The following is a 15,062-nucleotide window of genomic DNA, read 5'->3' as shown; positions in this document are numbered from 1 at the left end:
ATCCTGATTGGCTGGTGGGCGTAGCAGAGTGACACCAATTTGCATGTTTCTATTTTATTAGTGTAGGTTGCTCTGTAAGATTACTCCAATAGCTACATATATCATTTCATAGTTTCTATAAGTCCAGACTTGGTGTGGCTTAGCTGGGTCCTCTAGTTGAACATCTCTCACAAGGCTGCAATCATTGTGTTTTCCTGGACTGCAGTCATCTTAAGGTTCAGTCACGTGGTTGGTGACAGCATTCAGTTCACCATGGGCTTTTGAACTGAGAGTCTCAGTCCTTGCTGGCTTTGGGTTGGAAGCCTGTCTCAGTTTCTTGCCACATGGGTTCTCTCTGTGCAGCAGCTGACAGCATGGCAGCTTGTTTCATCAGAGAGAATAATTGAGAAGAGCCATAGAGTGTACAAACAAGGGGAAAATCACAGTCTTTTATAAAATAATCTTGGAAGCAATATCCTCGTTGTGTTGGATGCAAGTCAGTACCCTCAGCCTCGTACTGAATGGGAGGGAATTGCACAGGCAATAATAGTAGTGGGCAGGGATAGTCAGGCACTATCTTAGAAGCTGCCTATCATAGGCCTGTTACTTAAAATAATGTAATCTAATAATAGCTAGCATTTCTTGAATATTTGCTGTGTCAATTATGTTTTCCAGATTGCTTGATTTAATCTTTACGACTATCTTGGAAAGTAGTTGTAATTACCTCTATTTAATTTCATGTACATTTAAAAATATATATTTTTATTGATTTCAGAGAGGAAGGGAGAGGGAGAGAGAGAGAGAACATCCGTGATGAGAGAGAATCATTGATCGGCTGCGTCCTGCACACCCCCTATTGGGGATGAGACTGCAAACTGGGCATGTGCCCTTTACTGAAATCGAACCTGGGACCCTTCGGTCCCCAGGCTGACGCTCTATTCAATGAGCCAAGCTGTCTGGGGCTCATGTGCATTTAAAAAAAAATTTTTTTTTTTTTTTTTTTTTTTTTGGTCTAAAGTTTTACATATGTCTCCTTTTTCCCCAGTTGACTCCAGCCATTCCTACCTTGGGTAAGCCCCCACAGCCCCAGTGTCTGTGTCTATTGGTTATGCTAATATGCAATGAGCATTTTTTATTAAAGTTTTTTTGAATAAGTCATACATGCATGTTCAAATAGTTCAAGAAGCACAAGAAAGGATATACTATAAAAAGTAGTCTTTGACCCCCCAGATCTCTTCCTCAGAGGTAGCTGCTTTTGATAATTTTTTATGAATCAGTTCAGCAACAGTCTTAATGCAAAAAATACAAGTGGGAGCATATCACATACACTTTGCTGTTATCCTTTGAAAAAAACATGTTTAGATCAGTGCTTGATCATTCTTTTTGAGCTGTGATATTCCATATGCAAATTTTAAAAAACTATCTTATGGTAGACATTTAGGTGTCCAGCCCTGTGCTCTTACAAATAGTTTTGCTGAGTCTAATTTCACTTTTTGTAAGTCTTACAAAGATAAAAAACTTGAAGATTAGAGAGTTTTAACTGCCTGAAGTTCGATAGAATGTGTTAATCAAAAAGGTTTTGATTAAATGGTGGTGGAGTGGGGCCCAAAAAAGATCCCCAGGTGGTTGTGATGTGCATTTATTTTTGAGAAGCACTGGCCTTGGTTATGGAGGGCAAAGATAAATTCAACATATTAGGGAGGTTATCATGTTAGCTATGGGCACAATGAATTAATTAGAGGCAGAGAAAGGAAAATCACCTGGAGTTAGTGACAGGTTTGCTATAGAATGAGGATGGATTACTTAAGATTCTGCGACTTCTATCCTGAGGTTCTGAATAGAATAACTTTCAATAATTGATCTTTAGAGAGACCTTATTGAGTTCATTTTTAGGCAGAATATTTTTTGGGGTTGGGGTGCATGATGTAGGCATTATTTCTTAATGTTTTGCTTGTTTTGAAAAAAATCTATGATGAAACAAATAATGGACTAAATGTTAATAATTGATAGAAATAGCCAAATGGTAGTTGTAGATATGAGGGTTGAGGGTACAGGAAAAAGATCAAGATGAAGATTAGGGTATCATTTATGAAAAATTGTTACTGGACACCCATGAGAAGGGATAAGGTTTCTAAGGAAGGAGGCCTGAAGTAGGAGGAAGACAACAGAAACTGTCATTAGAGGGATATGATAATATAGGGTTTTGAGGCCAAGGGAGGGCTGAATTTGATACTGAAGGAAGGAAATTTGATTAAAATTGAGAAGCCCCTTGATTGTATACCAGTGTAGGCTAGTAACTTTTATTTCATTACTGTATGTGTGTGCAATTAAAGTGAGAAAGAAATGGGGAAAAATAAAGCTTGTGAAGGAGGCTGTTTATTAATTCAAACAAGAAAATACCACACAGACCAGCTCTGAGCTAATACTTATTTTTCATTCTGTGCTTAGCTTTTTCAAAATTTGCCTGTCCATCTTCTCTCTCTCTCTCTTTTTTTCATATTCTCTCTCTTTTTAAAAAAATATATTTTATTGATTTTTTAAAGAGAGGAAGGGGAGGGAAAGAGAGTTAGAAACATCGATGAGAGGGAAATATCGATCAGCTGCCTCTTGCACATCCCCTACTGGGGATGTGCCCATAACCAAGGTACATGCCCTTGACTGGAATCGAACCTGGGACCTTTCAGTCCACAGGCAGATGCTCTGTCCACTGAACCAAACCGGCCAGGGCCATATTCTCTCTCTTTGAGCCCTTCTTTGTTTCTTCCAGATACGTTTTGTTTTTGTTTTCTTGGTGGATGGAGAGGGTGAGGGGTCAATGTTCATGTTCTCTTGGAGCCAAAAGTCATTTCCAGATACAGTATTGGGTAATTCTGAGGAAATCTTGGCAGGCAGATAGTAGAGAATGGAAGTTTTTTCAGGACAAAATGACCAGCCTGTCCATAAAATTAGTAAATCTGTTCCAGTGTCTTTGAAAAGCAGCCATTCCTCAGAGTATAAGAAGCATGCTTCTCTTGAAATACGTACAGTGATGATTATATATGTAAAATGATTCTCACAGATACTTTTCTATGGCTGTGATCTCTGTATACTCATTCTCTAATGTTATTTTTTCTAGGGTGCAAAAAAGAGTGCTATTGGTCAGCGCATTGTGGCAACTCTACCATATATCAAGCAAGAAGTTCCCATTATTATTGTGTTCAGAGCATTAGGTTTTGTGTCTGACAGAGATATTTTAGAGCATATTATTTATGATTTTGAAGATCCAGAGATGATGGAAATGGTAATGTATAAGCAAAATATATTCATAGTGTTTTATAAGAAGTTTAAAGTTACTGACTGTTGCTAATCTTTTTTTTTAATCCCCTCACCCAAGAGAGAGGACAGAGAGTGAGAAACACCCTTGTGACAGTGAAACGTTGATTGGTTGTCTCCTGCATGCACCCCGACCAGGGATGGAACCTGAGACCTTTTGATGTACAGGATGACTCTCCAGCCAACTGAGCCACATTGGCCAGGGCTGTTGCTAATCTTAAAACAAGCAGAAAGCCACTCTGAAGAGCAGTTTACTTGTCGCAGATCTCATGCTATTTACTGTTAAATTTTAACTTTTTATTTTGAAGTAATTTCAAACTTACAGAAAGTTACAAAGAACTCCTATATACTCTTAACCCACAGATTCACCAGTTGTTACCTTTGGCATATTTGCTTTAGCATTCTCTTTTTATACATATTATTTTTTTCTAAAACATACCAGACTTTTTTCATGGATCATGCTCTTTTACTCTTAATGCTTCAGTGTATATGTCCTAAGAACCAAGACATTCACTTACATGATCAAAGTACGATTATTAAATCAGGAATTTAACATAGGCACAGCTCTAGTAACCCACAGGCCTTCTTCAGGTGTTTGCCAGTTGTTCTGATAATGTTCTTTTTTTAAAAAAATATCTTTTATTGATTTTTTACACAGAGGAAGGGAGAGGGATAGAGAGTTAGAAACATCGATGCGAGAGAAACATCGATCAGCTGCCTCCTGCACACTCCCCACTGGGGATGCGCCCGCAACCAAGGCACATGCCCCTGACCGGAATCGAACCCGGCACCCTTGTGTCCGCAGGCTGACGTTCTATCCACTGAGCCAAACTGATCAGGGCTGTTCTGATAATGTTCTTAATGGCATTTTATTTTTCTGGTTCTGAATTCAGTATAGGATCATGTAATCCATGTTTTTATGTCTCTTCTCATCTTTTTCTCAGTGTTTCATAACATTGAAATTTTTGGAGATGATAGGCCATTTATTTTGTAGAATTTCCCTCAGTTTTTTTCTCTTTCATTAATGATCTTTGTCTTAATAAATAGTAGTTGATGATCTTAAAGTTTTCCTGAATTTTTCAGAGACTTTAAGACACAGAGAAATAAGGTAAAATACAGACTTAGCATTGGTCACAAAGTTAGAAAGTGGAGTAGGATTACATTGTAATTATTAGAGTATTTGTTTATTGATAAGTTACATGAGAAAAATGAGTTCTGGTTAGATTTGACTTTAAGCTTTCACCAGTAGTATGCTTTAAATTTTATTTTATTATTTTATTTATTTGTTTATTATGTTAATCTTTATTTGAGGATATTTTTTCGGGTTTTTGTGTGTGTGTTTTTTTTTTTTTCCAAGAGCCTGAAAGGAAGGGAAGGGAAGACGGAGGGTGGGAGGGAGAGACATCAATTGCATGCACCCCTACTAGGCCAAGATAGAACCTGCAACCCACATTCTAACCACTGAGAAACACTGGCTAGGGCTGCTTTTTAAAAATTTAAATACTTAATTTATAAGTATTTAAGTGTTTAAAAGAAAAGATATTACATGTTATCTTTTATCCAAAAGGCATCCCAAATGATTCAAATTGGATTAAGACAGTATTCAAACTGGAATTTTCTTAGTAAAGTGAGGGGCCTGATTTGCTTTATGTATATTGTCGTTTTGAAAAAACTGTTTGTTCCTATAGCTCCTATGAAGTGTAAGTCAAATTTTACAAGTCTGTGAGTCAAGCATTCACTGTGCCAAAGTGTTTAATTTTTTCTTCTGAAAACACATTATTATCGTTAATACCTTTTTCCAGATCCATATTAACTTTAAGAAAACAGTTTCATAAGAACAACAATTTACTTTAAAAAGGTTATTTTCGTTTATCATACTCTGGCCTCACTTTGACTGGTTTACCTGACCTTTTTTCTGTTCTTTGATTCTGTAATTGGAATTTGGATGCTTAAATTTGTGAATCAGTGATAATTAGACATAGGGAGTCAAAGGTGGGAATGACTTGTCAGTATATGTGATAGGATTTAAAATGTATTTACAGGGGTCAAAGTTATGAAATGTTACCCCTCATTTCTCATGCTCATTGTTGTGTAAAATTGGAACTTAAGAATGTTAGAACTAGAGTGAAATTTAGATGTTATTTTATCTAGTCTCTTTGTAGATGAGGAAGCTTATTACTTGGCTGCTCAGATACCAGAGGTGTGGAATGTAGGTCTCCCTAAGAATGTGTCTTTAAAGTATTATCTTTTACAAAAAACTGAGTGGTTTTATTTGTAGGATAAAGACCTCTTAAACCAATTTTTTTGTTTTGTTTTTAAACATATTTTTATTGATTTCAGAGAGAAAGGGAGGGGGATAGAGAGAGAGAAACACTGATAAAAGAGAAACATCTTCAATTGACTCTGCCTGCATGCCCCCTACTGGGGACTGAGCCCCTAACCCAGGCATGTGCCCTGACCAGGAATCAAATTGGTTTCCTCTTGGTTTATGGATCTGTACTCAACCACTGAAACATACTGCCTAGGCCCTTATAAACCAAGGTTTAAAACCAATCTGGCCCATTTATTTTTAGGTTAGTAAATTTTGATTTGACTATTAAACTACTCTAAATTAATTTTAGATATTTGGAAGGAGCTTGTTTTGCCATTACTTATTAAAATATAAAAAATAAACACTATTTTTATAATGGAATTATTTGTATTTTTCTGGAAAGTGCTGATTAATGGATTTTGTTAGAGATCTAGATATCTAAAGTGTCTTCAAGGTCTAAGATTTTTTTATTCCTTGATTTTCTAAAAATATTTGCATAATCAATTAGGTTTATCAGGATAGTTAACATCTTATAAATTGACAGATAACTTATTTTTGAGGTGAAAGTGTGAATTTTAAAGTAACTTATTTAAATTATCTGATAGGTTAAACCTTCTCTCGATGAAGCTTTTGTCATCCAAGAACAGAATGTTGCACTAAATTTCATTGGCTCAAGAGGGGCAAAGCCTGGTGTCACTAAAGAGAAAAGAATTAAATATGCAAAAGAAGTCTTACAGAAAGAAATGCTCCCTCACGTTGGTGTCAGTGATTTTTGTGAGACCAAAAAAGCTTATTTCTTGGGGTATGTTAAATTTCATTGTTTTAAGTTCTTTGCAAAATATGTATTTGAGATGAAGCTTTCCCTAAAGCCCAAAATGTCAAACATGATGTTTTTATAAATAAATTTTTTTAAAATCCCAAAACCATGTGTTTTCTTTTTCTCACTTTTATTTTTGTTTTATTTTGTTTTCTTAAAGGTATATGGTGCATAGGTTACTTCTAGCAGCTTTGGGTAGAAGAGAATTAGATGACAGAGATCACTATGGAAACAAAAGGTTGGATCTTGCTGGACCACTACTTGCATTCTTATTTAGAGGGTAAGGAATTATAAGATGACATTATTAAAAGTAGAGAGATTTCACTTGAGATTGGCATTGTACGTGGAAGTGCTAAACTATCATTCATATTGGGTGCATGTGAAGTTAACTCTGTTCTCTTTGCCCCTTGCCCAGATTTAGTTTTTCTTCATGTCTAAGAATTTTAAGTTTGTGAGGACCATTTATTATAGTCCTCGCTTATTACATTTTCTCTATTCCTCTGATAGTTTTGCAACGCATTTGAAAAAGCTTAATTACTGCTTTCAATTTTTGAAGGCTGATATTAGAACTTTTGTTATTCCTGTTTTGTATTTTATAAAATCACAAAGGCTACAGGGAACTCTATCAAAATAATTAGCAGTGGTTGTCTCACAGTATTGGGGTCATATGTGATTTCTATTTTATTGTAAAAGTTTTTATACTTGCCATAATGAACATACATTTTTATAATTAGAAACAAGTTATTTTAAAAATAAAATATGTAGACAGTTTAATAAAAATAAGATGTTAGCAATGTTTTATATATGTTCTGTTATTTAGTGTGTTGCAGATTAGTATTTGTTATCATCCCGCTAAAGAACCTCTTGACACTCTGCCCCCCCAATGGCTCTCCCCATATATGCTTATGTTCTGTATGTACATCTATGATCCTATCTAATAATAGAGAAACATGGTAATTGACCACACCTTTGCTATGCCATCCATTGGCTAATCAGCGCGATATGCAAATTAACTGCCAACAAAGATGGCGGCTAATTTGCATATTGCAGGCAGGGCGGGCCAGCGTGAGCCGCCATCCGGGCTCCCGTGTGCCGCCTAAGCCCCGCCCCCAGTGGGGACCCCTGTGTGCGGCCCTGGGCGGCGGGACACTGTGGCCGTGATCGGAAAGCCAGGCCACAGGCAAGGTGGCACCCCGGGACCCAGGAGCCGTCCTGACTGTGGCTAAGAATTTTAAGTTTGTGAGGACAATTTATTATAGTCCTCGCTTATTACATTTTCTCTATTCCTCTGGTAGTTTTGCAAGGCATTTGCATGGTCCCGGCATCCCGGGACCCAGGAGCCGCCTTGCCTGCGGCCCAGCTTTCAAATCATGATCATGGGCCGTAAGCAAGGCGACATTCCAAGACCCAGAAGCTGCCTTGCCTGCGTCCCACATTGTGATCGTGATCGTGATCGTAAAGGCGGGCCGCAAGCAAGGTGGCCCCCTGGAACCCAGGAGCGAGTCGGTAAGGTCTACAGGCGAAGCAGCGATCAAGCTATGAGGGGGAGGAAGGAGCTATAGCAGCAGCTCTGGCTGGAGACTGAAGACTCCCGCAGTAGCAAGGAGCAAAGACCGAAGTCTCCAGCCGCAGCGAAGACTGTGTCCAGAGTGAAGATGGAAGGCAGTGGCCAGAGTGAAGGTCTGGGTCCCAGGTGCAAGAGGAAAACTGGTGCTGGGAGCCAGGAGAAAGAAGGCCTATTGCACGAATCTTCGTGCAGCAGGCCTCTGGTTTATACATAAAAAGAGTAATAACACCTCTCTCTCTCTCTCTCTCTCTCTCTCTCTCTCTCTCTCTCTCTCTCTCTCTCTCTTTCTCTCTCTCGATCAGTGGTTCTCAACCTGTGGGTCGCGACCCCTTTTTTGGGTTGAACGACCCTTTCATAGGGGTCGCCGAAGACCATAGGAAAACACATATAATTACATATTATTTTTGTGATTAATCACTATGCTTTAATTATGTTCAATTTGTAACAATGAAATTGGGGGTCACCACAACATGAGGAACTGTATTAAAAGGTCGCTGCATTAGGAAGGTTGAGAACCACTGCTCTAGACAAACCACTTTTTGTCCCCTTATGGGCAATATTGTCCCTGTTGAGAATGTATGCTGTAGACCTTCACATGTTTAAAACAGTACCATTTTATTTGGCAGCATGTTTAAGAATTTGCTTAAAGAAGTACGGATCTATGCACAGAAGTTTATTGATCGAGGAAAGGATTTTAACTTGGAGTTGGCAATTAAAACAAGGATTATATCTGATGGCCTAAAATACTCTTTAGCTACTGGAAACTGGGGTGACCAAAAGAAAGCTCATCAAGCCAGAGCTGGAGTATCTCAGGTAAAGATGTCGACTGTGATTACAGGCCTGATTGCAAAATGTTATGGGACTAGCAGAGTCTTTCATTCGTTGAATATAAATTATTTTGCTTTTACCCCCACACTTGGTTAGATGTAAGAGCATTGGAAACTTGAATTATGAAAATGAAATTTTTCTTTTTCTTTAAGCCTTTATTGTTAAAAGTATTACATATGTCCCTTTTTTTCCCATTGACCCCTTCTAGCCCACCTTTATTCCCCCAGAAATTTTTCTTAAATTAGCTTCTACTACTACCAATAGAGACTTAAAGTTTTGGCATGCATCAAAATAGTTAATTAGAGTAGCCAGTTGGAAGGTGAGATAGTCTGTGTTAGTGAAATTTTTATGTCTTAAAAGTTTCATATTAGAAGTTGAGGAAAATATAACACTGATTTCTAACACTGATTTCTTTGTTGGCGGGTCATATGTACAGGGACTGCAATAGCTACTCTTAAATGGAATTATGGGGGAATGTTTCACAAGTCACTTTAATTTTTTTCTATTTATTTTTCATAGAAGATTGAAAATCTATATGTATATGTCTAGCTTTATGGAACTTTTTCTTTTGGATCTTGGCCTCTGCCTTTTTTTTTTTTTTTTTTTTTTTTTTTAACTAGCCTGTATCACCTGGTTAATTTGGCATTCAAACACCAACTTCAAGTGCTTGATTCCTAGAAACCCAGAGGCTCTGAGAAATTCTGGGAAGCTTTCCAATAGCAAAGTTAAATTTCTAGTTCCTTTTAATTTAGTAAGGATTTATTGAGTACACTTGGTGTTTGTGATGCTGAATTCACAAACATGAATGAGATGCTATTCTAGCTCTCAAGGAGCTCACCGTCTATCAGAGGAGACAGACTCATCTGTACACAGCTCACTAGGCTGGGGGCTGCACTAGTGAGTTGCAGTTCAGTTCAGTGGATGGTTATTGGAACTGTTGATGAGCCAGGCACTGTGCAACACATGGGAGTTGCACAGATGAGTAAAACATGATTTCTGATCTGCAGCAATTTACCATCTGTACTCATAGGTAGATGTAAACAGATAGTTACAACATGGTACAGTAAGTATTTTAATGCAGGATGTGCACAACCACTCTGGGAATGCTGCAGAAAAGCACTTACTGCAGCTTGAGAGGGTGAAAGTCTTTCTCTAGCAAGTAACACCCAGCTGAATCTTGGAGGGTAATTGGGAAATAGTCCAAGCCTGGGAGGAGTGGAGAACCAGTGGCTCACAGGAAACTGGGAGAAAATTTCTTGATACCCTGAACAAAGGGATGGAGAAAGGAAAGAGTGTATGTAGGAGGAGCTAGAGCAGTCTAGGATTTTCAACTCAAAGTGGGAGAATTAGGAAGATGGTGTTGGAGAGGGGAGCTGGGAATAGCTCATTGAAGGGATTGTTGATATGTTTAATTTTTGATTTTTAGGTAGAGTCCCAGTAATTGGCAGTGTGGAGAAAAGATTTGAGAAGGTTACCCTTGGTGGCAGGAAGATTGCAACAGGCTTAGTGAGAAATAACTAGGGCCTTGACTAGACTATCTTGTAGATGGAGACAAATGTGAGAAATGTTTAGGAAGTGCATTTTGTAAGACTTTGTGATTGATTAGCTAAGTGTGGCTTGGTGGTTGGATGTCAACCTATGAACCAGGGGGTCATGGTTCAGTTCCGGGTCAGGGTGTGTGCCAGGGTTGCAGGCTCGGTCCCCAGTGTAGGGGGTGACTGGTCAGTGATTCTCTCTTATCATTGATGTTTCAGTCTCTCTTCCTCTCTGAAATCAATAAAACATATATTGAAAAAAGAGAAGTCCATAAAGTACAGAAAAGAGAACAGTTCTTCCTGGAAGTGGGTCAGGTGGCTTTTGTAGAGGTGGTAACATTTCAGCCAGCAGAGTAGAATGGGCAAGTGCATTTCATTCTGTGGCAAAAGCATGGACAAAGGTGTGGACGTGGGAGGGTTTTTGGCAATATTGATGAGTTTAGGAGTTTGGGAGACTGGGAGGGGAAGGTCGTTTGGAACTTTGTTGAGAAGAACTTTAATGTCATGCTCCTCTCTAGTAGGTGGGGAGCTGTTTTAAAATTGTGTAAATGGGTGAGAGATGTGAACATGTCTGTGTTTTAATCTGTAACTGAGGAGGATAGATCGGAGAGGACATTGCGGGGACTTGTGAGGTGTTGGCAATAGTATAGGTAAGAGGTAAGGGGCCAGTGTATTTCTGAGACATTGGGAATGGAGGGATTGGGTTTCTGAGAAAATTTGAAAATAGAATTGTCAGGATATGTTTATTGGTGTGTGATACCAGGAAGTCAGAGGGAAGACTATTTTGAGATTTCTAGATTGGAAGATTAAGGGAAGGATGATGCCATCAACCATGAGGGGAGACTTAGGAAGAAGAAGGAGGTTTGGGTTGTTGTAGGGCTAGGGAAGATGGTGATTTGTTATTGGGTATATTGAGCTTCTATTACTTTGTATGCATCTAAATGTTACCTTATAACAGTGATGGCGAACCTATGACACGTGTGTCAGAGGTGACACGCAAACTCATTTTTTTTGTTGATTTTTCATTCTTACATGGCATTTAAATATATAAAAGAAATATCAAAAATATAAATCTTTGTTTTACTATGGTTGCAAATATCAAAAAGTTTCTATATGTAGCACAGCACCAGAGTTAAGTTAGGGTTTTTCAAAATGCTGGCATGCCGAGCTCAAAAGGTTCGTCATCACTGCTAAGCATTACCTTGCTTAATATCGTGTAAATTTTGAATCTCCGTATTGGATTTGGGGGTCTCAGGATGGATTAGGGATATCTGCTATGGTCAAAGGAATGTGAGTTGATAGCATTTAACACTTACTGAGTGCATGATATATGCCAAGTACTGTTTTAGGTAATGGGATGCAAGAGAGAATAAAACAAAAAATCCCTACCCTTGTGGAACTAATGACCTAGAGGTTGGAGACAGGCCATAAAGAAAACATTTATGTGGTATGGTGGTATGTTGAACTGTATATTAAATATTTACCATTCCTGTTTAAGTTACGGAAGTTATGGGGTGAACAAGATTATCCAGGGAAAGATGGAGAAAGGAGGGATGGGGTCAGTTTGCCGCTCAGTGGATTATCTGTAAAAATATGACTTTTCCTCATTCCAGTATTTGCCAAAAATGTGATAGTTTTACAGAAATGCCCCAACTTTAAAGATTTGCCATTGTGTTGTAGGTGTTAAACCGCCTGACGTTTGCATCTACTCTTTCTCACCTGCGTCGTTTAAATTCTCCAATCGGTAGAGATGGCAAGCTGGCAAAACCAAGACAGTTGCATAATACATTGTGGGGAATGGTGTGTCCTGCTGAGACTCCAGAGGTAATGGATTAAAATTTGTGTTCAGAACAAAGAGTCTGCCAATAATTATGTAGGATGTAATTACTTTCAGAGTGAGTTTTTATGTATCATGTAGTGTGGCTTAGAACTAAGATCATTTTGTTCTTCGAAAGTAGGAGTAAATCCTGAAATCAAAATGAAGGAAAAGTGTCTATGGAAAATAATTTTGGTACTTACGCTAAAGCAGTGTGACTAATACTTCGTTTGTCATTTTAAGGGCCATGCTGTAGGACTTGTGAAGAATTTAGCCCTGATGGCTTATATTTCAGTTGGATCTCAACCTTCTCCAATTCTGGAATTTTTAGAAGAATGGAGTATGGAAAATTTAGAAGAAATTTCTCCTGCAGCTATTGCTGAGTATGTATAGATGTAATTTTTAAAAAAGCTATTATTAATCTTTGGTTATAGCTTAATATAGAGTGACTAAACGCAAAACGCTTTTGGTTTTGTATTTCAGTGCAACCAAGATTTTTGTTAATGGCTGCTGGGTTGGAATACATAAAGATCCTGAACAACTTATGAACACTCTAAGGAAATTGCGGCGTCAGATGGACATCATTGTGTCTGAAGTAAGGGTCTTTAATTAAGAGGCCAGGGTCTGTGGGATTTCTAAACAGGGCATAAGGCTAGACAGAAATTATTTTTGTGTTGGCGTCTTTAACTGGTTTCTCTTGCATTGTAAACTACATTGTCAAAAGTGTAGGTAATGTTTTGATCTTAATTCAATAGGTAGCAGGTATTGCTTGCTCTAAGGCTTTAGATATATGCTTCTAAAAATTTGACGTGTAAATTTAAGTTATTAAATTATATTTTAGAACTCAAATTATATTTTAAAGTAAAAGGAATTTTTTTTTGAGGATCTTTTTGTAAGGCCGACAACATGCTTTTAAAAGGAATAATCACATCTGATTCTTTGAATCCAGAAATTCATTCATAAAGAGTGATACACCTCTAATAGATTCTCATATTTAGGTGGGTATTGAAATGCTTTGGGATAAGTATGGATTTAAAAAAAAAAATCATTAAAATATAGTATGTGTACTTTATTACTCTCCAAAATAGGACTTTTGCTTTTAGTGTACTGTATTAGGGATATGGCTCAGTCATTTGAATCTCCCAAATCTACCCTTGGGCTCTGTGTAGGTCCATGGTTGGCAAACCGCAGCTCGCGAGCCACATGTGGCTCTTTGGCCCCTTGAGTGTGACCACGAAGTTTCAATCGCACTGTACGTGCACGCCCGAACGTGGTATTTTGTGGAAGAGCCATTCTCAAGAGGCTGCCGTTTGCCGACCACTGGTCTGGGTGAAAGTGGATTTGAAGGGAAACTATAATAAACTTAAGGCAATAGCTGGCCATCTTTCTACCTAGCAAAGCAGAGAAGAGAGTTTGGTTGCTCCAGACTTTCCTCTAGCAAGCAGACACCCTAGGTCAGTCAGTGATGGCGAACTGTTTGAGTTCGGCGTGCCAGCATTTTGAAAAACCCTAACTTAACTCTGGTGCCGTGTCACATATAGAAATTTTTTGATATTTGCAACCATAGTAAAACAAAAACTTATATTTTTGATGTGTATTTTATATATTTAAATGCCATTTAACAAAGAAAAATCAACCAGAAAAATGAGTTCATGTGTCCCCTCTGACACTCGTGTCATAGGTTCGCCATCACTGCTCTAGGTTTTGACCCAGGCATTTCACAGCTTGAAGACAGGAAGAGCATGTTTCATTTGAGGGCAGGCAGGGCTAAGAGAAAGCCTAGGAACCAAAATTGGTTGTATTTTTATGATTGAGAACTTTGTTAATGCCATGTTTTTCTGCTGAAAGCCTCCTTTAGTTTCTGTATTCTCTGAGGTAAAGTTAAATTCTTCATGCTGTTTTAGGCATTTTTACTTTCAATGGGCCCATTCCTTCAACCTGGGGTATTTCTGCTCCCTGTCCCCCAATGGCTCCTCAAAAACAGGCTGAAGGGAGGAGGGTTGCTTATTATTTTTTCAGGTAAATCTCACTTATTCTGCAAATCATATATTAACACTCATCTCTTTCAGGATACCTTACCTGACTTCCCAGTTTGACTTAGATCAAGACAGACATTTTCTATAAAGGGCCAGATATTAAATATTTCAGGCTTTGTTTACCATACAGTGTCTGTTGTGTATTCAACCCCGCTGTTGTAGTGCAAAGCAGCCACAGATAAAATGGGAACGAATAAAACTTTATTTACAAAAACAGATGGCAGGTGAGGGCAGATTTGGCCTGTAGGCTGTTTCCTGACCCCAACATTAAGATGTCTGAGTCACTCACTACACTATTAACTCCTCAGAGACAGGAAACATGTCTTACTGTGACTGTTATTTTCCACTCCGAGCATGGGGTCTGACATATAGTAGATCTTTTTTTAAAATTATTTCAGAGATGAAGGGAGAAGGAGAGAGAGATAGAAATATCAATGGTGAGAGAGAATCATTGATTGGTTGCCTCCCGCACACCCCCTACTGGGGATCGAGCCCGAAACCCAGGCACGTGCCCTTGACTGGAATCAAACCCGGGACCCTTCAGTCTACAGGCTGACACTCCATCCACTGAGCCAAACTAGCTAGGGCATATAGTAGATCTTGAAAGTTTGTTGAACATTATAAATGGACCTGTGTCCTTGGAGTAGGCACTTTAGAAGTTGTCTGGTACTTTTTCTTTTCCTTCATATTTTCTGATAACCAGAAGTTCTCATTTTACCCATTTCTAACTTGAATCATCTATTGGGCTTGTTGTGCTTTCCTGTCAGTAGTCCTCTGTATATTACTAAAGAACACCTGTTTCCTTTGGAATGTAAGCTACTGCTTGGCCTTTGGGAGGACACGCTCAATGTATGTCCTCCT

At 38.4% G+C, this 15,062-nt stretch overlaps 1 protein-coding gene across 1 annotated transcript in view; it reads left to right on the top strand.

Moving 5' to 3' along the window:
- POLR2B (RNA polymerase II subunit B) overlaps positions 1–15,062 on the top strand; it is a 51,406-nt gene that overhangs the window by 11,887 nt on the left and 24,457 nt on the right. Inside the window, exons 7-13 of the mRNA XM_081101940.1 lie at positions 3,095–3,259; positions 6,208–6,404; positions 6,580–6,699; positions 8,613–8,799; positions 12,030–12,173; positions 12,409–12,548; positions 12,649–12,760. Of these exons, the coding sequence (XP_080958066.1) occupies positions 3,095–3,259; positions 6,208–6,404; positions 6,580–6,699; positions 8,613–8,799; positions 12,030–12,173; positions 12,409–12,548; positions 12,649–12,760 (1,065 nt within the window). The remainder of the gene's footprint in view (positions 1–3,094; positions 3,260–6,207; positions 6,405–6,579; positions 6,700–8,612; positions 8,800–12,029; positions 12,174–12,408; positions 12,549–12,648; positions 12,761–15,062) is intronic.

The sequence above is a fragment of the Myotis nattereri genome (assembly GCF_964212035.1).
Source record: "Myotis nattereri genome assembly, chromosome: 1".
Lineage (NCBI taxonomy): Eukaryota > Metazoa > Chordata > Mammalia > Chiroptera > Vespertilionidae > Myotis > Myotis nattereri.
Note: the sequence above shows the minus strand (reverse complement) of the source record. Positions and strands in the feature narration are given on the sequence as shown.